Here is a 27,878-nt window from a genome sequence, read left to right on the forward strand (position 1 = left end):
TGCAAGTCACCGTTTCCCCAAGAGACCTGCTTATCTTGAATAGTAAAACTATCTTTGCTTATCTTAAATTGTTACAAATGTATCTAAGTGCAGGTGCCGGGTATTCTGGGCTCTCTGACAAAAGGCTCTTATTTTAGAAACATTGTATTGTTTTCTCTGTAGGAGATAAAAGAGAAACTCAGGAAATTGTATTAACAACCCGGGACTGGGGATTGAGCTGTCAAAATCTGGACTGTTCTGCAAAAAATGGGACAGTTAGGAGGTATGAAACAGTACCATGTCCGAGCCAGGAACGGGAGAATAAATCACCATAAAACTGTTTTGTGGTTTGACTATGAAGATTTTCATTCATCCAGGTCATGGTATATCTAGTTAGAGAGTTGCATGAATGGATGTGTGAAGTGTTCTGAGTCACTGGTTCAGGTATGTGGATAACATTTGGGTTAAAATCAGATCCAATGAAGTGGTGGCCTTTACAGAACACATTAACTCAGTGGACAATAACATCAAGTTCACAAGGAAAGATGTCCACGAGAACAAACTTGCCTTTTTGGACTGTTTGATATGCATCCAAGAGGGGGGCAACTTGAAGATGGAAGTATACAGGAAACCCACTCATACGGATCAATATCTGTTGTTTGATTCCCACCATCCGCTGGAACACAAACTGGGGTGTCATTAGAACTCTGCACCACCGGGCGGAATGTGTGGCAACTGATACAGAGTCCAAGGACAAAGAGCAAAAACATCTCAGTGGAGCTTTGAAAGCGTGTGGCTACCCAGACTGGGCCTTTGTCAAAACAGCAGCAACCAAGCCCAACAGGAACACCAATAGAAATAACCGCCTGGAGACACATAGTAGGCGAAACATAGTCATCCCATATGTAGCTGGAGTGTCAGAGAAACTCAGGAGGATTTTCAACAAACACCACGTCCCTGTGTTTTTCAAACCTAGCAACACACTGAGACAAAAACTGGTACATCCAAAGGATCCAACACCAAAAGAAAAACAAAATAATGTGGTATACGGAGTCCAGTGTAGTAAGGAGTGCACAGATCTATACATTGGGGAGACAAAACAACTGCTCTCCAAGCGAATGGCTCAGCACAGGAGGGAGAACTCTACAGGGCAAAACTCTGCTGTATTTCTACACCTAAAAGACAAGGGACACTCCTTTGAAGATAGCAAGGTCCAAATCTTGGATAAAGAAGAACGCTGGTTTGAACGAGGCGTGAAAGAGGCGATTCATGTCAAGGTGGAGAAACCATCCCTGAACAGAGCTGGGGGCCTTCGACACCACCTGTCTGCTACATACAATGCTGTTCTAACATCTGTACCCTGGCGGTTCCAGAACACTTCACACATCCATTCATGCAACTCTCACAAGTAACACCTCTTTCTAGGAGTTGCATGACACATTGGATAATCCTATCACAACTACACAGAATCAACACCTCTGTGAGTTTCTTCAGATGTCACCTCTTTGAAGAGTTACAATGTGCCATTGTGATTGGATTAGTGGAAGAGTTTATATGCTGAGAATTTCCCACACCAGTCAGTTGAATTGAAGAATCTGCTCGGATTAGTAGTGAAACGTCTTCAATGATTACTCAGCAAGTCCAGTTGTTTTAGATTTACCTATACTAGATATGTTTTGTGGTTTCTTTATAATACTAAACAGTGGCTGTTAGCGATGGGCGAATTTATTCGCCAGGCGCGAATTCGTGGCGAATTTGCGTGATTCGCCGCCAGCGAATAAATTCGCGAAACTCCCGTGAAAATTCGCGGCAAAAATTCGCCAGGCGTCAACATTTTTTTTCCGAAAAAATGGACGCCGGCGTCAAAAACGGGCGCCGGCGCCAAAAACGAGACGCCGGAGCCCGGTGCATATTAGTTACGCCACTGATACTAAACCTACACTGCAATGCAATTATTATCAATATCTTTTTCCAATACTATTTATTGCACTAGCACTTTAACTATTTAGGAACTGCACTTTGGTACCATATGATGATTAATTGTAGTGATAAGGTACAGATCTATGAGTAAATGCCTGCAGCGGTCTTTTTAAATGAATTTATTAAGATCTTACCTCATTTATTGATTAGTACTTTACTAAATTAATTAAGCAATCTTTTTTACGCTAATTAATTCAATTTATATATGTGTATTAGGTTAATGAATTCATACACGCCGTAATTGACACTCGCATTCTATTAATTATTATCACATATAATTATTAATTCCCTGTATTGTGTGTTGGTTCCACTTTACTCAATTCAATACAGTATAGAAACTGTTTAAACTATATGTTGTAAGGGCCCGAAGGCACAGTTGGAGTGCGGACCTAGGAGGAGGCAGGTATCAGAAGGGTAAGGCAAGAGAGTAGTCAAAAGTCCAGGCAATAGTTCAATCCAGGCAGAGAAGGGTCAATACGTAATAACAGGCAAGTTCAGTACACAGGAATCAAAGAATCAATAATAACACACCCAGGAATATACAAAGTTAAACCTATACTTGGGCAATGTCTGCAGTGTCCAGAAGGCTTTATATAGGCCAGGAATGGCACCAAAGTTTGAGCGCAATGGCGTCTTGATGCTGATGCTGGCGTCCTGACGCCGGCGTTTAGATGCCGGTGCACATTCTGACGTTGGCAGTTAGGCGCCGGCGCATGTTCCGACGCCGGCGACCATTCCGTCGCCGGCGACTAATCGGCAGGCGAGAAGACGCTGGCGTCATAGTGCTGCGACCAGCAGGATCCACATGGAGAGGCAGGGAGTCGCCATTTTGGACGCTGTCGCCATCTTGGATGTGAGTAGTGACTTCCATTTCCATTACATATGCGCCTTGTTGTTCAATATTGATAAGGTAACACACTTCTAATTGGGATTCCTACAAAATCCTGTTAGTTATAGGCGGGGGTTCTTTTCTCTTTTTAGGTTTTACAATTCTTTTTCGGACAACAGTCAGACCTGCATATAACTATTAGACTTATTACAAAAACGTAAAACTTTTTTTCCTCAGTGATTAAATACTTGTCAGGATGGCAAATACTTTAGGCCAATATATAGTTAGCAAATAATATCTGCCTGCTTATAACTTAGGCTAGGTTTAGTTTTTAGTCATCTGTTGCACCAACTTGTCCATCAATGGTGGCATTCTTGTGCAAAGTAGACTAGAACCTTTGTATGAAAAGGATTTACCTGTTTATTTATTTATTTATTTATTATAAAGACTTGGTAATACAAACAGACACATTATACTACTTCTATACACAAATTAATTATTACAGTCCATGGTTAACCACGAAACGGTGCCCCTAGTGACTTTATTATCCTGGACAGGGACAGAATGCTTCCTTATGTTATCAAGCAGCAATGTCTGAACTAAGAATATGACATAGGAGAACAACAAGAGTACAAAGCCGTTTCTATTCTTTTGGCAATCTCGGACTGGTTAGTATGCTATCCCTTTAAGAATGAATAAATAGTTGTAAATCAGAGTGATCATAACTGACTTTAAATTATCTGTACATATGATGGAGATATAGGGTTCTTCTGCCATAGATTACTTTAAAATATGTGCCATTAATAAACAGCAAGACGACAGGTGGAGGTTCTCAGTAATATCAATCAGTTTTTCCTCATAAACATTCAGTATTCATTTAATAAATTTATTGATTCTCTATATAAAGTTTGGTTCCTTTGGGGGGGAAAAACAGTTCTAATTGCAGTAAATCCTGCAGTGCTGTGAGAGAGAAAATAGAATAATCAGGTGATAATCTCTTCCATTTCCAAACACAGGGAGAAGTCAGAATGTTTTGCAAACAAGAAGATGGACTTCGAGAGCCTGGGATTAAAATGGAGATGGTGACAGCTTGGAGGTCCATTATCCAGGTACCTTGGTTTCAAAACAGGGCTTGTTGTTATTAAACTGAATACTTTGTTTTGTGTGTCTAGCATGGAATTGCATCATTCTTCAACTTGAAAGAAACTTCCCACTCATGAAATGCTCTGCAAAAGATATATAACCTCCCCACTCAGTGAAAGGGCGTTGATAAATCCAAAGTGTTACAAGAAGAGGATTCTTTCTGGACAACATCATGAGTATTACATCAGAGGAACGATTTATATGTTCGTAGAATGTTCATTTCTCTGAAACTTACTTTTTAGGGCAAATTAAGATATTTTTCGAATTAGTTACTTAATCGCCGATTTTTTTTGTAATTTATTATGTGTAAAAAAAATACAAAAGTATAGCAAGTAAAAGCTGTTGAGTTCATGTAGTCATTGGAAGTTCAAGTTCATGGAGTCAAAGGAAGTTTCCTTTCTTTACTTGCAAAGATCAGCCTTTTGTACATGGTTGTAGAGGTTATCAGGGGATCAAAGTGTTCATTGTTGTACACATTTTTAGTTTTTTCACAAAAAGTTTGATTTTTTTCAACAGCTATTTGCGTATTTTTTTTTATTCAGATCTTTTAACAACGTTTATGGCATTCGTGATTTCTGAAAAATAGTTTAATCGTGGTTTCAAAAAGCTGTAATGCCGCTAAAATTCGAGCTTTAGTAAATGGGCCTCTAGAAGTAAATTTAAGAAAAACAAATTCAATTCAACCATACAGAGATTTAGTGAAAGGAAACTTTATTTGATTTACCGATATGCTCTTCCAATAATATTTCTGTAGAAAGAAAGGAGTCCTGTAACACCTTCAGATGCCCACCTTCTATTCATATAGGTTAATTCATTTAAAGCCATGATCAGATTTCCAGATTGATGATTTTGCAGAAAACATTGTCTAGCCTAGGTACCTTATACTTCATTAACACATCTAAAAAATGCCTTTTCTTTTCTTTTCCAATTATGTTTATTGGCATTTCAAAATAAACAATAAGAGCAAAATCAACAAAATATTGACTTACTGTACATTAAAAACCGCCAATAAACAAAATAAAGAAAAAGGATTATTACATATACATCCAATGAAAATCAAGCAACAATTGTTGACTTTAAACAAAAATCATAAAGAGAAATAAATGAATATGCCTTTCCTTTTATTTAAATTCTGTGTCTACTGATCAGACTTTTTGTTCCTAATGTCGTCCTCTTCTATATGCTAAAGAACAATGTGATATTAATGTATTGAATTGATAATTAGTTATAAATTAGGATTATGTTTAACATACCTTTTATTTGGTATTAGAGAGAAAAAGGTAATTGACTATATACATAAATAATATTTATATCTGAATGCACCAATCTCAAAAGTTGCCAACAACAATTCTTTACTTATGTATTATATATTTATGTATTAACGTGAAAGTGAATAAATCTACCCCTTATTTCTTTTGATTACTGCTTTTTTTTTAATACAAAAAACTCGTATTGGAGAAGCCTGATTTTAAGAATAACTGTGAATTAACGAGCACGTTACTTCAGTTACGAAAACAAACTGAAAATGTTCCATTTGATTTTACAAACTGGGCTGCAAACTGGGCTGCTTTAAAAAACGTGAAAAATAAAATATCTTGAAAGTTGAACTTGCATTGACTAACGTTTCATGGTTTATCATTAGAATTTTTGAGAGATGATTTTGAGTGATACATCTAAAAAAATTGATGTATTTTTGGAAAGAAACAATTTCAAAATATAAAAAATAGGCCCCCGTCTTTATCTGAGGTAGTTATATACTGTAAAAATACAAACAAAAAAAAATAACATTTATATCATATAATACACAAGAGCCACAAATAGGTGACTTCTAGTATCCTAATATTTTACAACATGGGGTATACTATTAACTATATGATACTTTAGAATAATTAATATTCTGTATAGTATATCCTTATAAACAGCCTTAGTGTTATCTGTTCTAATCGGTGCTTAGTGATGTAGCTTGTGTCAAAACTCACTGAATCTTTTATACGCCCATTTGCAAAATACACAAATATTAAAAGTCACCTAGAAGTCTGTGGTCATGGAATTCCTCAGTGCTTCCTTTACCATAGGGGTTACATAATTCCCTATATAAAGTCGCTTAGTTATTTAATTAGTTATTATCGTTACTTTTACTTGTACAGGTATGGGATCCGTTATCCAGAAACCCGTTATCCAGGAAGTTACAAATTACAGAAAGGCTGACTCTTATAGACTCCATTTCAACCTTTTCCTTTTCTCTGTAATAATAAAACAGAAGCTTGTACTTGATCCCAACTCATATATAATTAATCATTATTGGAGGCAAAATTGGCCTATTGGGTTTATGTAATGCTTACATGACTTTCTTGTAGACTTAAGGTATGAAGATACAAATTACGGAAAGATCCATTATCCAGAAGACCCCAGGTCCCGAGCATTCTGGTTACACGGCATTCTGCATAACAGGTTCCATATCTGTTTCACACATCACTAGGGGGGTTATTTATCAAAGTCTGAATTTATCTCATTATTTTCTGCTACAAACTATGATCAAATCCACTCAGGTTTTTTATGCTTATTTATTATTAAATTTTCCCGAAAATTTGCTTTTCAGGAAAAAATCAGATTTTCAAGATTTTTTTCAAATTTTTCCTCAGATTTTCATGATTTTTTCGGATTTTTCACCTGAAAACTCTGATTTCTTATGCTTTTTGTCCGAAAACTCCGTTGGGGTATAGCACAAAACCCAGCATACATTAAATAAATCATTGGGACTTCTTCCATTGACTTATATGCAACCTCGACAGGTCTGAGATGCCGGATTTTCAAATTCAGACTTTTCCATCCTCTGGGTTTTTCCTTTAAAAATAATGCTACGAAATTCTTTGAACATTAGGGGGGTTATTTACTAAACTCTGGTCCGGCATCAGACCTACCGAGGTTGTATATAAGTCAATGGCAGAGCTCGCTACCCTGCTTTGAAGTTTATGTGGTCTGCGCTGGAATTAGCCCGAAATCTGGCAAAAATCCTAAAAATTCAGGCTTTTCGGGAAAAAGCCTGAAAAAAATAAGGGATTCAAGAAAAAATCGTATGATTCGGGTTCTGCTCAACTTTATTGAGATTTTACTGAACCAATTAAATCAAGCTTTTTTAATAACAAATAAGTTAAAATCGGATATGGGAGTTTGTGGTTTTTTTTATTTTAAAAGTGAGATAAATTCAGATTTTAGTAAATAACCCTCCCCAAGTAATAACGGTTCATTGGTGATGTTCTAAGAATAACAAACGTATCATTTATTGATGCATTTTAGAGGAACGAGAGAAGAGTGTACAACAAGCAAGGAAAGATTTATCTGTTCCCTCATTAAACTTGAATAGCCGATGGCCGTATTCATTACAGCATTTAAGTGATTCGAAAATAAAAATGGTGGAGATTTCTGCCATTTTGCACAAAGGTCATTTATTGGTCAAGAACGAATATAGATTACCATATGTTCACTTAGAAAATCCCCATCTTCATTTATATTCATATCTGAACTTAGGTCTCTGTTTGAATTTATGAATATTAGCCATTCGACTGGAGAAAACATCATCTGTTCAGTGAATCAGCAGGTTAAAGTTTCAGTAACAAACAAAACCTCCCCCAAGGAAAGGGATTTAATCAGAATATTCAAAAAATTATAAATACCTTTTTCTTTTGAGCAGAATTCATGACTTCAATGGTAGCATTTGCTTATCTCCTTAATGAATACAGCCGTTTGCAAATTTTATTTAGCCCCAGTCGATTAACCGTTCACTAAAAAGGCTGTGCACAGCTCAAAGCACAAGTCAGAGCATAAAATCATGTTTTTAGAAAAAAAAAAAAATATATATATATATATGTATGGGATCTGCTATCCGGAAACCAGTTTTTTTTTTGTTTTTTTTTAAATTATTTTGATATTAAGGAATCCATGAAAATATTTATTTATTTTTTTTTGGATATTTTAGATGTAGTTACCCTCTGGTTGCTATGTTTTGTTTGGTTAACAATGTATACACATTGCACTCAAATTTATGGATGTTGTTTGTGTTACTGTAGAAAATTGAGTATGTATTTTCATATTATAAGCACAAAGCAGCTGTGTTTTTAAGTATTATTGCACTATTTTTTTATGCACAAGTAAATTGTTATTTCAAAAATTACACAGTTTTGGAATGATTAGGGTACATTTCCCTACAGGTTGTATTTGTATAACTTTGTATGTGACAAATAAGGAATCTTTTTATCTATCTATTATCTCTCTCTCTCTCTCTCTCTCTCTCTCACTTTCTCATCTATCTATCCATCCATCTGCCTGTCTATCTATCTATCTATCTATCTATCTATCTATCTATCTATCTATCTATCTATCTATCTATCTATCTATCTATCTATCTATCTATCTATCATCTGTCTGTCTGTCTGTCTGTCTATCAACTCTATCTATCTATCTATCTGTCTGTCTGTCTGTCTGTCTGTCTGTCTGTCTATGTCTATGTCTATGTCTATCTATCTATCTATCTATCCATCTGTTTGTCTATATCTATATATCTGTCTGTCTGTCTATCAGTCTGTCTGTCTATGTCTATCCATCTGTCTGTCTGTCTGTCTGTCTGTCTGTCTATCTGTCTGTCTGTCTATGTCTATCTATCTGTCTGTCTGTCTATCTACTCTTTGGGCTGCTTTTTCAGTTTCAGTAGATAAAAGCCCCAGTATTCCAGATTTTTGAAAGTATGAAACTATACCCACAAGTAGGATATATATTTTCCTTAAAATTTTTGAGATGTTTTATTATTACAGAGAAAAATTCGGAAAGATTATTTGTATAAAATGGAGTCTATGAGAAACAACCTTTCTGTAATTTGGAGCTTTATGGATGTTTCCGGATAATGGATCCCATACCTGTATTAGACTTTATGATTATATTTTGCTTTTCTATAAGTGAAAATGAAAATTGTTGCTGGTTGCTGGAATCAGTGCCTCGAGTAATCAACTTGCAGTATTTCTTATAATTATTATATTTTATTATTTCTGGGATCTCCGCTCTTTATTTCTGCTATAAAAAGCCAACGTTTCTAGGGAACAGTGGTCTTTGTTACTGGATAGCAGTTTAAGTTATAAAATGAGGGGGGAAAAAATAAAATGAAAAAAAAAAAAACCATTTCCCTTATATTTCTACAAATATATTTTTAAGTTGAACTATACCATTAAAATCATTTAGTAATTTGAAATGTTTTCTTTGAAAAAAATCAAGAATCCCCCGTACACCAGATATATAGAGATTTGCCGTGTATTCTGATAGCTGCTGTATGCCGTTGGCCTCACTTATCAGATCTTGATTAGAAGCGTGGGAACACACCTTTCAAACCAATGCTAAGGCTTGTTTAAATGCACACTATAGTTTTCACTATGGGCAACAGAGAGACCGGACAGGTGGCCCAGCAATAACAAATGGCTACGTTTGTTTTCCCTTATACCCAACATCTCCATTTTCTGTAAATCTGGCTTTAAGGCTATTGTCACCTCTAATGTAATTATGCTTGCTCACATTGAAAAGCCCAATGAAGTAGACTTCAGCAGCAAGGCCGAATAAGCCGCCTATAAGTTTCCTAAAACCTTCCACATTATGTTAGCCCATGGGAAAGTGTCTTCTTTTCATTCCTCTTAATTCACTCAATTTTCCTGTTTGTCTTCGTTACACTGACCAGACAATTTCATACATTCACACTACCCCCAGGACCTATTTATCCTTCCGTTCTGCTTGTTCATTTAAACTCATGAAGTGCTAAATTAACTTGCGCTTATGTGTCTCTGTGTAACTGAGATTAAGGGAATATACTTAACTCTCATGGTCATCAATATTAAAGTGGCTTGGCAGGACACTTGAGTATGAAAACTAATTGATAAACTCATATGATAATTAGCCTAAAGAAGAAGTGTTGGGCCTCCTCTTTGGTTCGAGTTGATGGATTAAATTGTGGCACTTCACAGAAAATACTTGCAACAAACCAGCTGGACCATGTTAATAGCGATGGGCGAATCTGTGGTGTTTTGCTTTGCCGGAAAATTTGCTAATTTACAGATAAATTCACGAAACGGCTGAAAATTTGTGAAACACATTGGCGTCAAAATAATTTTGATGCGAGACAACTTTGACACGAGCAACAATTTTTATTCGAGCACCTATTTTGTCCAAATGAATTAAAGTCAACGGGCGTCTGAATAATTTTGACGCCCATTGACTTTAATTCATTTGGACAAAATAGGTGCTTGTATAAAAATTGTCGCTCGCGTCAAAGTTGTCTCGCATCGATCCCTTCCCATTGAAGAAACCTGAATGGTTTATTTACAGCTGGTGCCTATGGAACCCATATTAACTGATTTATATTTTTAAAATGTATTTTGTATAGGCAAATTGCATGTTGATGTAAATTAGCCTTTTTTATGAAAACTCAAGAGAAGTCTATGGGGAATTTTGGAATTGAATTAGATGTTTTTCTTATCTAATAGAATCTGAACCCATATGTTGCTCCTAGTTGAAGTAACACAACTTTTAGTTGCACTTCTGTATTAACTGTGAAGCTAAAACCTTTAGATAAAGAGTAGTAAACGTGCTTAAAAATGTAAAGGTCTCATTTACTAAGATCAAGTAAGGTGAAAAGTGTAAAAAGCACTAGTGATGGACGAATTTCTCCCGTTTCACGAAACAAAAAAAAAATCATGAAAATCAGAAATTGGCGACAAAATCCCTGGAGAAATTGGCGTTAAAGTCAATGGGCATCTGAATAGTGGTGATGCACGCGATTTTGACGCAAGCGACTTTTCAATTGCATGTCAATAATTTTTTTGACGCCAGCAAAATTTCGCCGTCAAAACACGGAAATTCACCGCAAATTCGTGCCAAACGAATTTATTCGACCATCACTAAAAAGCACAAGAGGTGTGTGTGATACAAAGTTTTCCACCAGTTTTCAGGGTAAACCAAAAAGTGTCATGTATTTCTGCTTCTATAAAATAGATATATAAATAGTTTTCCAAGGATAAGTCACCAAGCGGCCTTATTGACAAAAAAAACCCAGTCCAAGGGTGACCAAAATTTGGAAAAACTCAAAGTGAGTGAAAAGATCAGTTGATAAATGCAGTAGCAAAGTTTAGTAAAATATAAATGTATTTATTAGGACATATATAACCTAACGCGTTTTGTGCCAAATGGGCACTTACTCATAGGCTAATTTTTGCTATGTGAGTAAAACACATGGTAAATTGTGCTTTTTTGCACTTCCCGCATCCCCGCACCTTTAGTCTTTTCCCCATACTTTGACATCTAAGGGCAGATTTATCAAGGGTCATTAACATTTGAATTTTCTAATTTTAATTTTGAATTCGAATTTTCAAGTTTTTTTTAAATGGAATTTGACTAGGGAATAGTTAAAATTTGATTTGAGTTTTTAAAAAAATTCTAATTAAGATTTTTGAAATGTATCATGTACTGGTCCTTTTAGAATTGCTGTTTTAGCCTATGGGGGACGTCCTGGGATTAATTTGGAGTTGTTTGCAGCCTTCCTAAAAATCAAGTTTTTTCCAGAGAATTTTCGAGTTTAAGTGGAATTTGACTAGGGAATAGTTAAAATTCGATTTGAGTTTTGAAATCGAATTTTCAAGGTTTTTTTTAAATGGAATTTGACTAGGGAATAGCTAAAATTCGATTTGAGTTTTTAAAAAAAATCTAATTCTAATATCATGTATTGGGCCTTTAAGAATTGCTGTTTTAGCCTATGGGGGACGTCCTGGGATCAATTTGGAGTTGTTTGCAGCCTTCCTGAAAATCAAGTTTTTGATTTGAATTTGTTTCTAGTTTGCAGGTCGATCCCATTCACCCTCAGTTTGATTTCAATTTGGTTGTGAGTTTTTTATTCTCGAATTTCGAGTTCATGGGAGTTTATGGGAGTTTACAAACTCCCACGAACTCTAAATTCAACCTTACTTAATAAATCTGCGCCCTAAAAATGAATAAATGAGAAAACTACTGAGGAATTAGACCTAATCCAGAAAGTAGTTTTAATGTATATAAAAGATAGTAAAATCACTATGAATTACAGCTATTCTATTTTTCGTTTTCACTCTTATGCCAATAGTACTGCTAATAAAGGCATAACTGTGAACAAACTGGAGGGGTACATCTATCTAGCAATCACTGTATCCTAGTTTTCCTTTCTCACATGACAGTTTCTGCATTTTTTATTAAAACATAACAATATGATAACTATAATAATAATAATAATAATAACATCATTCATGAATAAAAGTGACTTGGTGTAAGATGCAATAGGCCAGAAGTAGCACACAATACATTAGGAAGGAACTATAATTTCTTTAAAGGTCTTTATTTCCTTAGAAAGCTGACAACATATTGCAGTTACCCTGTTATGGTCCATCATTACTGGAGAGCACTGACACAGATACTATTATAGATCCTTGTGTAGTATATGGAGGGGCATGGGGTTGGTTAACTGGCTACTGACAGATGTCCAGGTAGGTTACTGATAAATCAAGCAGGTTTCTTAGTCAGCACCTCACCTTGAGCCAAATCTAGGAACTAGATTCAACATTTCCCAAGTAAAAGACATTTGGACCACCCCCTACATACAGGAAATACAAGTAGGTCTGGGTTTGGAGTAGATGCCTAAAACTTCTGGTTCTTGTCCAAACTAAATCACAGAGAGCCTTATTGTTTCAATCCCATGCTGAAAAATGCACATCAATCGAATGTTTTGCAACATCTTAAAACATGAAAAAATAGGTAATATATATATATATATATATATGAAGTAAATGTGCAAAATGTGCTCTAATGGCCTTACAACACCAAGCTGGAATAGATATATGTCTGAATCAGCTGACAATCTTCTTGATTCATACCAACCATCATCTAGTTGCGCCAAATATCACAGGTATGGGAATCCGTTATCCGGAAACCCGTTATCCAGAAAGCTCCTAATTTACGGAAAGGCCGTCTCCCATTATATTATCACTCCATTATATTTATCAAATAATCCAAATTTTTAAAAATGATTTCCTTTTTCTCTGTAATAATAAAACAGTAGCTTGTACTTGATCCCAACTAAGATATAATTAATCCTTATTGGAGACAAAACCAGCCTATTGGATTTATTTAATGTTTACAGGATTTTCTAGTAGACTTAAGGTATGAAGATCCATATTACAGAAAGATCCATAATCTTACCCAAAAATGTGCAACAAACACAACATCATTTTATCCTTCCCCTCTCCTTCCACATCAACCAAATGGATCTGAGCCACCCCACTGTCTATAATAAGGACATACAATAAATATTAGGTTTATTCATTTTAATGGGAGATACAAAGCACTCAGATATTATTGGTTGGTGGTCAGATTTATTATTAGTTGTGCCTCTTTTTGTAAGCTAGTACAGGTATGGGACCTATTATCCAGAATGCTCTGGACCTGGGTGTTTTCTGGATAATGGATCTTTCCATAATTTGGATCTTCATACCTAAAATCTACTAGAAAATATTTTAAACATTAAATAAACCCGATAGGCTGGTTTTGCTTCCAATAAGGATTAATTATATCTTAGTTGGGATCAAGTACAAATCACTGTTTTATTATTACAGAGAAAAAGGAAATCATTTTGAAAAATTTGGATTATTTCATTATAATGGAGTCTATGGGAGACAGGCATTCCGTAATTTGGAGCTTTCTGGGAATTGGGTTTCCAGATAATGGATCCCATCCCTGTAGTAATAGATAAACTATAGCTGGTACTTGCTTAAACAGGATCATAGTGTAATAGTAGATACCATTCCCAGTGGACCAGAGGTAATGTCAAAAAATCACAGGTATTTTTTTAAAAAATTGGCAACATGGGAAACTTTTTTTTCTATTGAAAAAGCAGTTGTAGCCTAGTGGATAGGAAGTCCTCTAACCATGTAGGGCCTGTGTATAGCAGTATACTGAAAAATGCATGTTATTTTGCCCTCCCAATTTTTATTAGTCGCCCAAAGCAGAAACAAGGTGCCATGAAAAAAAAAACGCCATAAAAATGACGCAAAACAAACAAACAAAAAATGGTAACACAACAAAATATTCAGAAAGTTCACAAATAGGAGCTGTATGTCCCCATGTATGTCGTGTCTATGTGAGACATAGTGCAGCCCCGTAACAGTGACCTCTACATTGAACGCTGCTTAAATCTCAGGTTTCTGTTTTTTTTGTTTTCCAAATCAATGGGGTGGATATAATGAGGTTGGGAGGGAAGGGCTAACAATGAAGTCTAAGAGCAAACTCCTGCAAAAAGAACATTAACATGGATAAGTGGGTTTCCCGGCCCTATAAATACCTGCACACAACCTGCCTGCTCCATACATACATGCGGAAAGCCAGTCCTTGGTGCTACTCCTATAAATTATTATAAATCCTCTGAGAACACTTAGCCATCCTTTTCTTTTTTTTTTCTTTTGTTTTGGGTTGGGGTAATGAGTTTCCAAGCTTTTGTCACAGCTGATTCTTTTGTTCCTTTAAATTCGGATTCTTCAGCTACTTTTCCGCTCAGGATGCATCACAGTACTGCTGAATACCTTCCCGTCACCAACCACACCACCAACGTGGTTTCCACAGGTACCTTTCAGCTCTTATCTCTTGTTTTGAAGATCGCTTAACCCCTCGGAGCCACTAGGCGAGCAAATTCGGGATAAAAAATGTGAAATGAAACTTCTTAAGCTGTCGATTTCAGCAGGAGGCTATATCTGTATTCCTATGCCAGTCTAATAATACTTTGCGCTTCTGGCAATGTGAAATCCTATATTTATGCTTTTACAGAACAATTCATTATTATTCCGTTTTTGGGGCAGGGTGATTTATAGCTTGGCCATCCTAGGGCTCATTTATAAACAAGTTATACCCTAACAGATACTACAGGTATGCGATCCGTTATCTGGAACCCCATTATCCAGAAAGCTCCGAATTACGGAATGCCAGTCTCCCATAGACTCCATTATTATAATAAAATAATCCACATTTCTAAAAAATGATTTCCCTTTTCTCTGTAATAATAAAACAGTAGCTTGTACTTGATCCCAACTAAGATATAATTAATCCTTATTGGAAGCAAAACCAGGTTGTTGGATTAATTTAATGTTTACATGATCCAAATTACGGAAAATTACGGAAAGATCCGTTATCCGGAAAAGGTCCCGAGCACTCTGGATAACAGGTCCCATCCCTGTACAGTTAGTTTGATACTAGTAATGATGTATGCAGTGCTCTATTAAACCTATTCTGCACAAGGAACACTAAGGAACCTTGCCAGTTATTAAAGGCATGGGGGCTCATTTATCAAGACTGGGCAAATTTGCCCATGGGCTGTTACCTATAGCAAACAAACAGATTGCTGCATTCATTGTTCTTCTTGCAGCTGGCTTTAAAAAGCTAATCACTGATTGGTTGCTATAGGTAACAGCCCATGGGCAAATTTGCCCAGTGTTGATAAATGAGCCCCATGGTCTTTATCAAATATGGAATTGGGGAAAAACATGGTGGATAGTTATCCCAAACTTAAAGAGGTTATTCACCTTTGAGTTAACTGTTAGTATGATATAGAGAGTGATATTCTGAGACAATTTGCAATTGGTTTTCATTTTTTATTATCTGTTGTTTTTTACTTATTTAGCTTTTTATTTAGCGGCTCTCCAGTTTGCAATTTCAGCGATCTGGTTGCTAGGGTCCAAATTACCCTAGAAACCATGCATTGATTTGAATAAGAGACTGGAATATGAATAGGTGAGGCCTGAATAGAAAGATGAGTAATAAAAAGTAGCAAAAACATTACATTTGTAGCATTACAGAGCATTTGTTTTTAGATGGGGTCAGCGACCCCCATTTGAAAGCTGGAAAGGGTCAGAAGAAAAAGGCAAATAATTAAAAAAACTATAAAAAAAATGAAGACCAGTTGAAAAGTTGCTTAGAATTGGCCATTCGATAACATACAACAAACAAACTGAAAGGCGAACCACTCCTTAAATAAGAAGTCTCAGGAACAAACGCTTTGTAATGGTTTATTATTCATGGCATGCGGATATGCAGCATTTTGGGGAAGTCTGTCACCTCTTATTCAATGCTATAATATGAATATAATATATACAGGTATGGGATCTGTTATCCATAAACCCGTTATACAGAAAACTCAGCATTACTGAAAGGCCATCTTTTCATTTTATCCAAATATTCAAAATTTTTAAAAATGATTTCCTTTTTCTCTGTAATAATAAAACAGCAGCTTGTACTTGATCCCAACTAAGATATAATTAATCCTTATTGGAAGCAAAACCAGCCTATTGGGTTTATTTAATGTTTACATGATTTTCTAGTAGAATTAAGGTTTGAAGATCCAAATTACAGAAATATTCGATATCTGGAAAGCCCTAGGTCCTGAGCATTTTTGTAATTCATTTTGTTAGTTTGTTTTCAGTGTTTCAAGGTTTCTGATAGGTTCATCAAAATCGAATTTTAGTGGACTAAGTATAAATAATACCAGGTCCCAAGGTTTAGATAACAAATCCCATGGTTGTATTACTGCACATCTCTGAATTGTGGGACAGTTCCTTCTAAAATGTCGACTAGTAGTGATGGGCGAATTTATTTTGCAGGTGCGAATTTGCGGCAAATTTTTGCGTTTCGCCGCCGGCGAATAAATTCTTGAAATTGCCGCAAAATGTTAAAAAAATGAATGTCAATGAGCATCAGAATTGTTGCCGGCGTCAGAATTGTAGCCGGCGTCAAAATTCGCGTTTTGCTAATTTTTCAGCGAACCGAAACTGGAGAAATTCGCCCATCAATATTGACTAGCGTTTTTCAGCTCAAGGTTCCCTTGGCTCAGAAACGAGAAGGGTAATATTATGGACTTAAAGAATCACTCAGAATATATAAAAAAAATCACATGCAACAGATGAGGTCTTTACATGGAAGGTAGTATTTAAAGGACCCTTGCAACTGAGTGTCCGGTTCTGTTTGCAGTCCAACTTGCAATGGTTTTTTGAACTGAGTGAGCAGATTGGCTCCATGTCAGATCACCAACAAGACCCAATATAAAGTGGGGATTAGACAACTGTGCTGGGCTGGAGCAAAATGGCCTAGTTTCCCATCTGTCAGCACAGCCCCTAAATGTCAGTAAGTAATGGATATGCAGAGTAGCTACTCGCTGAAGTAACTGCCTGTGCTCAAGGAGAGCTGCTGTCTCGGTCAAAGGAGTTTGCTGCAAGGGTTAAATGTCTTAAAAAATGATAAGAACAATGCTCACAAGAGCACTTTGAGCACGTTATTTAATTCTAACATTTAGGGGCAGATTTATCAAGGGTCGAATTTCGAAGTAAAAAATACTTCGAAATTTGACCATCGAATTAAAATACTTCGACTTGGAATATCGAAGTCGAAGGATTTTTCACTGAATTTCGCCATCCTAGAATTTATTTGGAGTCAATTGGTGGACTTTGAAAAATTGAAGTTTTCTTTTTAAAAAACTTTGATTCGAATTCGATCAAATGCGATATTACTTTGATTCGTACGATTCAAATTCGATCGAATAAGGACTAAAAAACTCCCGTTAATTCGAAATTCGACCCTTGATAAATCTGCCCCTTAGAGACTACAGGTATGGGATCCGTTATCCGGAAACCCGTTATTCAGAAAGCTCAGAATAACGGAAAGGCTCCCGTAGACTCCTTTTTATCCAAATAATCCAAATTTTTTAAAATGATTTCTTTTTTCTGTGTAATAATAAAACAGTACCTTGTACTTGATCCCAACTAAGATATAATTAATCCTTACTGGAGGCAAAACCAGCCTATTGGGTTTATTTCATGTTTATATGATTTTCTAGTAGACTTGAGTTATGAAGATCCAAATTACAAAAGTATCCGTTATCCGGAAAACCCCAGGTCACGAGTTTTCAGGATAACAGGTCCCATACCTTTACTATAATACTATTTATATAAGAAGTTAAAATATGAAAGGAATCTGATTGAATGTATCTTGAATCCTCATAAATTTTCTTACCAGTCCCGTCTGTTTTGTCTTTGGTCCAAATTCCTAAACTCTCTCATATCTACGTCTCGGCGCCTGATGTGGATAATACACCAGCTGGGCTGCATTACCCTAACCCATCGTGTCACTATGGAAACCAACAATCTACCTATGGGTTGATGACAGGTAAGGAAATCCCCACACTTGTCCCAGGAGGTTTCATTAATTGAAGTTGAGGGGTGCATAACAAATTGGTTCACGGCTGCAACTTCTTACATTGTTAGTATTCCATTTACTACACTTGCACTGCGGTTGGGTAGTCAGTTTAGTAAGTTGCACACTTACAACTGTGCTGGGTTCACATTTCACTAATGCAGTCATTTGGCAGGTTATCACTGCATGATAAATCCTCAGAAAAAGGAAACAATACCCCTGAATATTGTAGGTGTCTACATCAGATGTAGTAGCCCTTATGTTTCAAACCTTTAAAGGAAAACTATACCCTCCCAAACAATGTAGGTCTCTATAAAAAGATATCACATAAAACAGCTCATATGAAAAACCCTGCTTCATGTAAATAGACCATTTTCATGATAATATACTTTTAGTATGTGCCATTGGGTAATCCTAAATAGAAAATTGCCATTTTAAAAAATAAGGGCCGCCCACTCGGATCGTATGATTCACAGTGCCAGTAACGTAACTAGATGGGGGGGCCCTGGAGCGGGACGTGCAGCCGGGCCCCCCGCCCCCCTCCGTACGCCGGGAAACGGACGGAAGTACTGAAGAAATCAGTGGCGCGCGAGCTGCCGGTGGGCCCTGAGGGGGTGCGGGCCCTGGCCTAATCGCACCCCCTGCTCCCCTGGTAGTTACGCCACTGCACAGTACACTCAAACATACCAACAAACCATACTTGTTAGGTCACATGAGCCAATTAACAGACAGGGTTCAGTCTTTTGCTGCCACACTTCTTCCTGTTACAGTTAGAGCTGCAGTATTTCTGGTCAGGTGATCGCTGAGGCAGGACACTGACCATCACAAAATGGTGGTTCAAGGCAAGAGATGTAAAAGGGCAATATTTACTTAAAAATATAGACCAGTTTGGTAAGATTCTTTAATATGCTACTTAATATGATGTAAACTATCTGTTGCTTAAAGGGGAGGTAAAGTCTAAAATAGAATAAGGCTGAAAATGCTGTATTTTGTATACTAAATATAAACATGAATTAACTGCACCACAAGCCTAATCAAACAAATGATTTATGCTTTCAAAAATTGCCACATAGGGTCACCATCTTGTAACTTTGTTAAACATCTTTGCAAGACCAAGACATGCTCAGTGTGGTCTGGACTGCTTAGAATCGTCATAAATTATCAAAACAGCACAAGTCAAATAATATCTGCCATAAGCTGATACAGCAAGACTGATTAATAATCAAAATAGAAGATTGCACTGGGTCCTGTGTTGTCATGTAATCTAATGTGGATTTTATAGTTTTTCTATTGTTCAATACAAACTTTTTCCAACTCTACCGAACCAGTGGCTGCAGCAAAAGAATCCTCCAAATAGAATCCCAGTTTATCTTTTTAAATCTGGCTTCATGATCTTTGTCCCTGCAGCTGGAGTTGGAATCCAATACAAATCTCTACACAGCCTCCAACTGCTCTACAGGGAAACAAACAAAGCTGCTTGAGTTCTGAATGGCTGGGAAGTAAGGCGGGGGCTCCCCCTGCTGTTCTTAAGTATGATTGTTTCCCTGCTCAGCAGTTAGGGACCATCTGACAATTCCTATCCACAGCAGTAAATGAAGGGAAAATGTTACTGCATACAGTCAGGTTTCTTATAAAAACGGTGCACATTTTTTAATTAAAGTATATTGGAGATAAGTTTCTTTTTCATTAAAGAAAGTAAAAATTGGATTTTATTTTTTTGCCTTTACATGTCCTTTAAGTGTTCATTTTGGGGGTATTTTTACGAACTGTATTCTCCACTGGAGGGGAGCATTGTCAGTGTATCCCATGTTCCATTAGAAATCTTGTTTCTGAATTGTTTTCTAGGAATTAAACCAACTGCTTCAGAAATGCTTTCTGCCAGTATCTCCCAGACCAGAATTTTGCAGACATGCAGCATGCCTCTGTCCAACGTGGTGAATGGAGTGGGTACTTTGCAAGGCAAGTGAAACTTCTACCTAAGCATTTAGTATTTTTTTTATTTATAGTGCTAAGTTAAAGGGATTCTGTCATGATTTTTATGATATAGTTTATTTTTCTAAATTACACTGTTTACACTGCACTCTACAATATAAAATGTCATTCCTGAACCAGCAAGTGTATTTTTTTAGTTGTAATATTGGTGTGTAGTTGCATCTCAGGGCATTTTGCCTGGTCATGTGCTTTCAGAAAGAGCCAGCACTTTAGAATGAAACTGCTTTCTGGCAGGCTGTTGTCTCTCCTACTCATTGTAACTGAATGTATCTCAGTCAGGCCCGGATTTGTGGAAAGGCCACCTAGGCCCGGGCCTAGGGCAGCAGGATTTTAGGGGGCGGCATGCTGCCCAACCACACCCACATTAGTTCAAAAACACTGAGGATGTGCAGAAGATACAGTAATTTTGTAAATTTCCTGTGCCCAGTCCACATTGCTGAGGTCCCGATCATGAAAATTTGCATAAATAAAGGGGGGACACGGGTGACGAATGGCAGTGGGCCCTTGGGGCACCCTCTATGTAAATCCGGCCCTGATCTCAGTTTGATCTGGATTTTACTATTGAGTGTTGTTCTTAGATCTACCAAGCAGCTGTTATCTTGTGTTAGGGAGTTGCTATCTGGTTACCTTCCCATTGTTCTGTTGTTAGGCTGCTGGGGGGAGGGGTGATATCACTCCAACTTGCAGTACAGTAGTAAAGAGTGACTGAAGTTTATCAGAGCACAAGTCACATGACTGGGGGCAGTTGGGAAACTAACAATATGTCTAGCCCCATGTTAGATTTCAAAATTAAATATAAAAAAATTTGTTTGCTCTTTTGAGAAATGGAAACGTTTCTGGGGGTATACCTTGATGCAATAAATGGGGTAAGCTCCCCAACTGCATAATTTGAGTGTGTGCGGGTCTGTGTATATTTTGCAGTATTAGCAGTAAAACCATTGGTAGCCCAAAGCCAATGTGTTTGATCCTAAGAAAAGTCCTGGGGAGCATTTGAATGCTCTTAGGGCTGCAGCTGTCTTGTCTTTTAGTTGTTTAATATTTGAAGTCTAACCTAACTTAAGTTACCATTAAATTTTGTACTATAATTGTAATCAACTATTAAACAGTAACCAAAAAACTGTCTCCATTCTCATTAGGAGTCCATACTGGCAGCCTACCCCCTTGCCTGATGAGTGCTAGCTCTTGCACCATCGGTCACGGCTTTACGCCGGTTCACCAGTCCCTGTTGGGAGAAGACATCACAGCTACTGACTTCAAGCAGGAATTCCGCAGGAAGAATAAGCCCATCGATGAACCAATTGACTTGGATTCCCCAGAAATCCGAGAGCTCGAAAAGTTTGCCAATGAATTTAAAGTCAGAAGAATCAAGCTGGGTAGGCATTTTGTCCATTCTTCGCTTTTAATTCCATCCACTTAACTTTTCCTGTACAGTCCTTGGCCCTCAAGGAGCGCTATACTAATAAAAATATACATACACACTTAAGATTTAATAAGAAATCAGTGTTTATATTTTGAGTATTTTTTAAGTGTAATTGCTTATTGCAGTAACTTCTTTAAACAGGATACACACAAACAAACGTTGGAGAAGCCCTCGCTGCAGTACATGGGTCAGAATTTAGCCAAACAACTATATGTCGATTTGAAAACTTACAACTAAGTTTCAAGAATGCCTGCAAACTGAAATCGATACTATCCAAATGGCTGGATGAAGCTGAACAAGTTGGAGGTATGATGAATATGGTATAGTATGATGTATAGTATGATGTGTATAGACAGGGGCATAATTACAAAGGAAGCAGACCCTGCAAAGGGGCTCAGGAGCTATGGGGGCCACATGAGGCTCTAATTCATATAAATATTGGTAAAACAGGTCAACCTTTAGACATTTTAGGGGCCTGAAAAATAATTTGCTTTGGGGCCCATTAATATCTTACGCCACTGCTCATAGATGAAGATTGGGACAAACGATGAGGTTATGGTGAATAGAATTGAAAATACTTCTAAAAAGAGAAAGGTTAATACTGAAGCGTTTTTTGATTTTCCAGTCCCCATGAAGAATGAATGCCAATGAGTGAGTAGCCTCATGTCTGATCTGTAATTAGCCTGCAGCTATAGGTCAAGGGCTGGCAGCTAGCACCATTCAACATAAAGTTCCAATGGAGCTGTTGTTAGTCTAGGAATCCCAACAACTACAGATATAGAAACAATTAAAGGAAAACTATTCCCCCAAAATGAATACTTAAGCAACAGATAGTTTATATCAAATTGAATGACATATTAAAGAATCTTACCAAACTGGAATATATATTTACACAAATATTGCCCTTTTACATCTCTTGCCTTGAGCCACCATTTCGTGACTCTATCTGTGCTGCCTCAGAGATCACCTGACCAGAAATACTACAACACTAACTGTAACAGGAAGAAGTGAGGAAGCAAAAGGCAGAACTCTGTCTGTTAATTGGCTCATGTGACCTTACATGTGGTTTGTATGTGTGCACAGTGAATCTTACGATCTCAGGGGGCGGCCCTTATTTTTTAAAATGGCAATTTTCTATTTATGATTACCCAATGGCACATACTACTAAAAAAGTATATTATTATGATAATGGTTCATTTACATGAAGCAGGGTTTTACACATGAGCTGTTTTACTCAGTATCTTTTAATAGAGACCTACATTGTTTGGGGGGTATAGTTTTCCTTTAAATAAATATGGCATAAAAAGTAAATCAAGCAGATACTTTCGCACATGGGTGGATCTGGAGTTAATTTAGCCTTTAGCATTGTTTCATGCTTACAGTGATGTATGAACAAGCAGGGAGGGCCCAGCATCTGCAAAATATTTGCTGCCATGCCTAGAAAAAGAGACCTCAATGAGTCTGAAAGAGGAATGATTGCTACAACTCTGATGTTGTAAGAGAAAGAGAAGCTAAGATGATGCTGATACACAAATCTATCGGAAAGACATCATCAATGTAGCGGAATCTATGAAAGTATATGATGCCGTTACCCATAAAATCAGTGCATTTCACTCATTTAACTTCAGTTCCTAGTTAGGGCATCAGCAGAAGAGATTTTCACAAAGAGGGATAGTGTCACAGTTGATGAAGGGCAGAGACACACGGTCAGATTCAGGGAGATTAGACTAATCTCCCCGAATCTGGCCATGTGTCTCTGCCCTAAGACATTTTTTTATTATTGTGGTATTTACATAGATACACATCTCCTGGGGTTATGTATTAAAAATAATAGAATCAGCTAGTTTTGGCACTACTGGGGTCCCAAGTAGCTGCTGGGTCTGAGATTGGTCACATTTTATACAATTAGGTCACACATTGTACTCTGTTCTTGCCTTGAATCCAAGGGGCATGGTCTGACAGCCATGGAGGTTGTAGAAAAATTTGCTGAACATGAAAAAAGACTAGGCAACGCAACAGCCTCTTAAAAGATGGTCTAGTCAATTCATCAATGGTTTAGCTTTAGCTTTAGGTAAGGGATTACATCTTCTAGGCACTCTGCTGTTATTATTCTTAAACACTCAGCAACCCCTGAGCAAAAAAAGTTTATTTTACAAAGGAATGATATCCTTCATTAAAGAATAATGCCATATTTTTGCTTTCAAACAGCATTATACAATGAAAAGATAGGTGGGAACGAACGAAAAAGAAAAAGAAGAACAACCATAAGGTAACAACAAAGGAATGTAATATTTAGTACTATTTAGTTTCTGCGACTTTTTATTTAGTTGTGTCATCATTGAGCCATTGAGCGCCCCCAGGTTGTGCTTAGTTGTATCTTGTTTTTAGCTACAAGGAGGTCAAGAATGGCCAAAAATGCTGACACCTTGGCCACCCTAGACCAAGTCAATAGGTTATTGGCCAAGTTCTGCCACAAGTTAGTGAACTCACCAAAAGATCTGATCTTTACATGTATGGCCAACTTTACTGTCTTAAAAATGTTAGCACTGGATCATCAGTCATTGATTGCATGGTAACTTCTCTATTTCTCTAATGATTTTCTGCATTCAGAGAATGAGAAGAAGATTATCCTATGGCCCAAGTATAAAAAGCAGGAGTGTCTAAAGTATCCCATTTGAAGCCTGTCATATTTTTTTAGAATTCTAGATGTTCTGTCAAAGCACACTGTTGGTCTGTCTGTAAACAAGATTAAACAACACAGCACACACAACCCTTTGCCCAAGCTCCTTTATTTAAAAATAAAGACTAATCTTATGTACAGGGCTCAACTGTTAAGCCAATCTAGCTCTACTATGTTTAAATAATACTGTATATACTAAAATGCTGCACTGTTTTGCTGAGACTGGAGGTACTCCAATATCATTAATGCTTACTTTGCACATCCTTAAAGGAACAGTAACGTCAAAATATAAAAGTGTTTTAAAGTAATGAAAATATAATGCAGTTGTCCTGCACTGGTAAAACTGCTGTGTTTGCTTAAGAAACACTACTATTTTTTATATAAATAAGCTGCTGTGTAGCAATAGGGCAGCCATTCAAAGGAGAAAAAGCTCAAGTTACACAGCAGATAGAAGATAAGCTCTGTCTGTCTAATGGTGCTATCTGTCATCCATTCGTTAACCTGTGCCATATAGCCGTTTTTCAATTTCCGCCATTGCTCCACAGCAGCTTGTTTATATGAACTATAGTAGTAGTGTTTCTGAAGCAAACAGATCAGTTTTTCCAGTGCAGCCAACACTACATAATATTTTCATTACTTTAAAACACTTACATTTTTTGGTGTTACTGTTCCTTTAATAAATTACCCTCTGCAAGTGCAGTCGCAGCTTTGGATCCCACAGAGATGCTGTCAGACTGGTGCGGCCATGAATATTCTGATTATCAGTAGTTACACTCTTTTATACAATGTTCTCCAATTCCAGTTACTTTATAAGGTTTTGTAGCTCTAACTTGCATATGTTTAAAGGGGAAGGAAACCTAGCCGGCGCAAACCCTCCACCCCCCCACCCGTTTGTTGCCCACCCTCCCTCCTCCCCCCTGGCCTACCCCTCCCGCTGGGCAAATGCCCCTAACTTGTTACTTACCCTTCTGCGCAGGTCCAGTCCAGGGAGTTCACAGACGACATCTTCTTCCACGCGATCTTCTTCCTGCTTTGAACGGCGCATGCGCAGTAGGATCATTTCGCCGGTACGATCTACTGCGCATGCGCGTGACTTTTGGCGCATGTGCAGTAGATCCGTACCGGCGAAATGATCCTACTGCGCATTCGCCAAAACGCAGTTCACAGTAGGAAGATCGCGTGGAAGAAGATGTCGTCTGTGAACTCCCTGGACTGGACCTGCGCAGAAGGGTAAGTAACAAGTTAGGGGCATTTGCCCAACGGGACGGGTAGGCCAGGGGGGAGGAGGGAGGGTGGGCAACAAACGGGTGGGGGGGTGGGGGGTTTGCGCCGACTAGGTTTCCTTCCCCTTTAAGCACCAAAGCTTACATCCCATTGGATAAACTCTCATGTCTCAACAGCATAGCTGCCAAAGAAGCCCTGGAATCACACTTTGGAGAACAAAGCAAACCTTCCTCTCAAGAGATTATGAGAATGGCCGAGGGCTTAAACCTTGAAAAGGAGGTTGTGCGGGTTTGGTTCTGCAATCGCAGGCAGAGGGAAAAGAGAGTAAAAACAAGTCTGCATCAGAGCTCATTCAGCACTTTCTCCAAGGAGCACCATGACTGTCGATGAGACTAACATTTGGAAAAAGTATAAATATACTGCACAAACAACTGTCACTTGACGGAGTGTTGCAAATGTATTGCTTTATGAAGATAACGGTAGCGTTTTTTAAACTGAGTGCCTCTTATATTTATAGGTGTTTTGTTACTTCTGTTTTTAAGATAATATATACCATTAATCCCATCCCAACCGTGCCACACAGCTCCGCTCTACCTCTGTATTTCAGCAGAACTGGTAGATCTATAAATGCTAAAGTACTGGTAAGCCAAAGAAAATGGCTGTTTAAGGAGAACTCCACCCAAATAATGACATACCATATATAACATAAGAATCCAAGAAAAATTTTCTACCATTGTGTAAGTTTTTTCAAATGTTTTTGGGTTAGATCTCCTTAAAATAACATCTGAAATACACAAAGAACATTTGTTATTATGGAGCTTAGGAGCTCAGAAGACAATGAAAGCTTACATGGCAAGATTTCCACCCAAATAATGACATAACATATATAACATAAGAATCCAAGAAAAGTTTTCTACCATTGTGTAAGTTTTTTCAAATGTTTTTGGGTTAGATCTCCTTAAAATTACATCTGAAATCCATAAAGAACATTTGTTATCATGGAGGTTAGGAGGTCAGAAGACAATGAAAGCTTACATGGCAAGATTTACAAGAAAGCAGATCATACTTGCCAGATAATTTAGCAAATAAGCAAAGATAAAGAACCATAAGGGATAGGCTGAGAAAGACCTACAAGGATCATAAAAAGCCCTTCTGAAATTCAAGACATGCACCAAGAGCCTTTTTTTTTAAAGCAGAAAGCATTCACATGCCTCATGCTATACACAAACCCAAAATCAGAGGCTCTAACCTACAGTTAAGGAATTAAGGGATTCCTGTAGCCAACTATGCCTCCAGAACCCCTGTTTTAATAGCACAGATACAGTCTAATAATTTAGAGCCATAAATCCAAACTTGCAAATAGACTTGTGTTGACCTTCTTATATCAGTACAAGACATTGGCACATGGCTACTTGGGGGGTAGAATTTTGAAAGCAGCAAAGCAAAATAACCATAATGCTTAGGGTGAGAATGGTGCAAAGAGCCCAATATCTTGCACTGATCAGATCACTGATAATTAATCACCGTGGAGCAAAGTCTGGGATAACCTGTAACTATACACCTGTATTACTAGGAACGTTCCCCGCACTGCCTCAGCTGTATAGTTGAATGCATCCAATCCTCCACGGGTACACCGCTATCCCGATATATACTTAAAGATTTCCAAGAATGAGGAGAGCACTCATAAATAGCAATTTATGCTGTGATTGTGTTTATTCAGGCTACTACACAACATGTTTCGGATCCATGTTGATCCTTTATCACCATTGTTGTAGGTGGCAATATTAGAGGCTACCTTTGCAGCTAGTCATGGTTTGGGTGACTTTCTTGTCTGACATTGGCAATGTAATGATACTGAGAGAAATTCTGTCTCACAGGTTTTGGCCAGGTCAGAATACATGCAGAACAATGGAAAAATCTCTTTAGACCCTCCCGGCACACCCCCATAAGATATTCCAAAATGATATTGTTGATTTGGCTGATGCCCATTTACGTCCATAGTGCAGACTGAGGTTTATTAAGCCTTGTTGGACACATTTTCAGCAGTGTATTAACCAATGAAATGATTAGTTACTAATTAGAACTAAACCATTGGTTGCTATGGGTTGCTGAACTGGTGCAAAATATCCAGTTATCCAAGTTTTACTCGCAAGTGTGAAGGAAAAGTGGACTGACAAGTCCCACTATTCATGTGAATAGATCATGGCAAGCTATGCTCCCTATTTAGGGTGGTGGCAGACGAGGAGATTTGTCGTCCAGAGACAAATCTTCTCTGCTTCGGGCGACCAATCTCCCCAAATGCCTACTAGAATATGAATCGCTTCGGATTTCCGATGTCGCCTGAAGCTGCC

General features: G+C 37.5%; 1 protein-coding gene across 1 annotated transcript; it reads left to right on the forward strand.

Moving 5' to 3' along the window:
• The first annotated feature begins 14,433 nt into the window (after positions 1-14,433).
• On the forward strand, positions 14,434-27,091 carry pou1f1.L (POU class 1 homeobox 1 L homeolog). The gene is given in 7 exon segments (XM_041581598.1): positions 14,434-14,599; positions 18,116-18,184; positions 20,057-20,198; positions 21,356-21,576; positions 21,765-21,929; positions 23,832-23,892; positions 25,704-27,091. Coding segments are annotated over 7 exon segments (1,014 nt in total). The 5' UTR covers positions 14,434-14,457; the 3' UTR covers positions 25,918-27,091.
• The last annotated feature ends 787 nt before the right edge of the window (positions 27,092-27,878 follow it).

This window comes from Xenopus laevis, chromosome 2L, assembly GCF_017654675.1.
Source record: "Xenopus laevis strain J_2021 chromosome 2L, Xenopus_laevis_v10.1, whole genome shotgun sequence".
Taxonomy (NCBI): Eukaryota; Metazoa; Chordata; class Amphibia; order Anura; family Pipidae; genus Xenopus; species Xenopus laevis.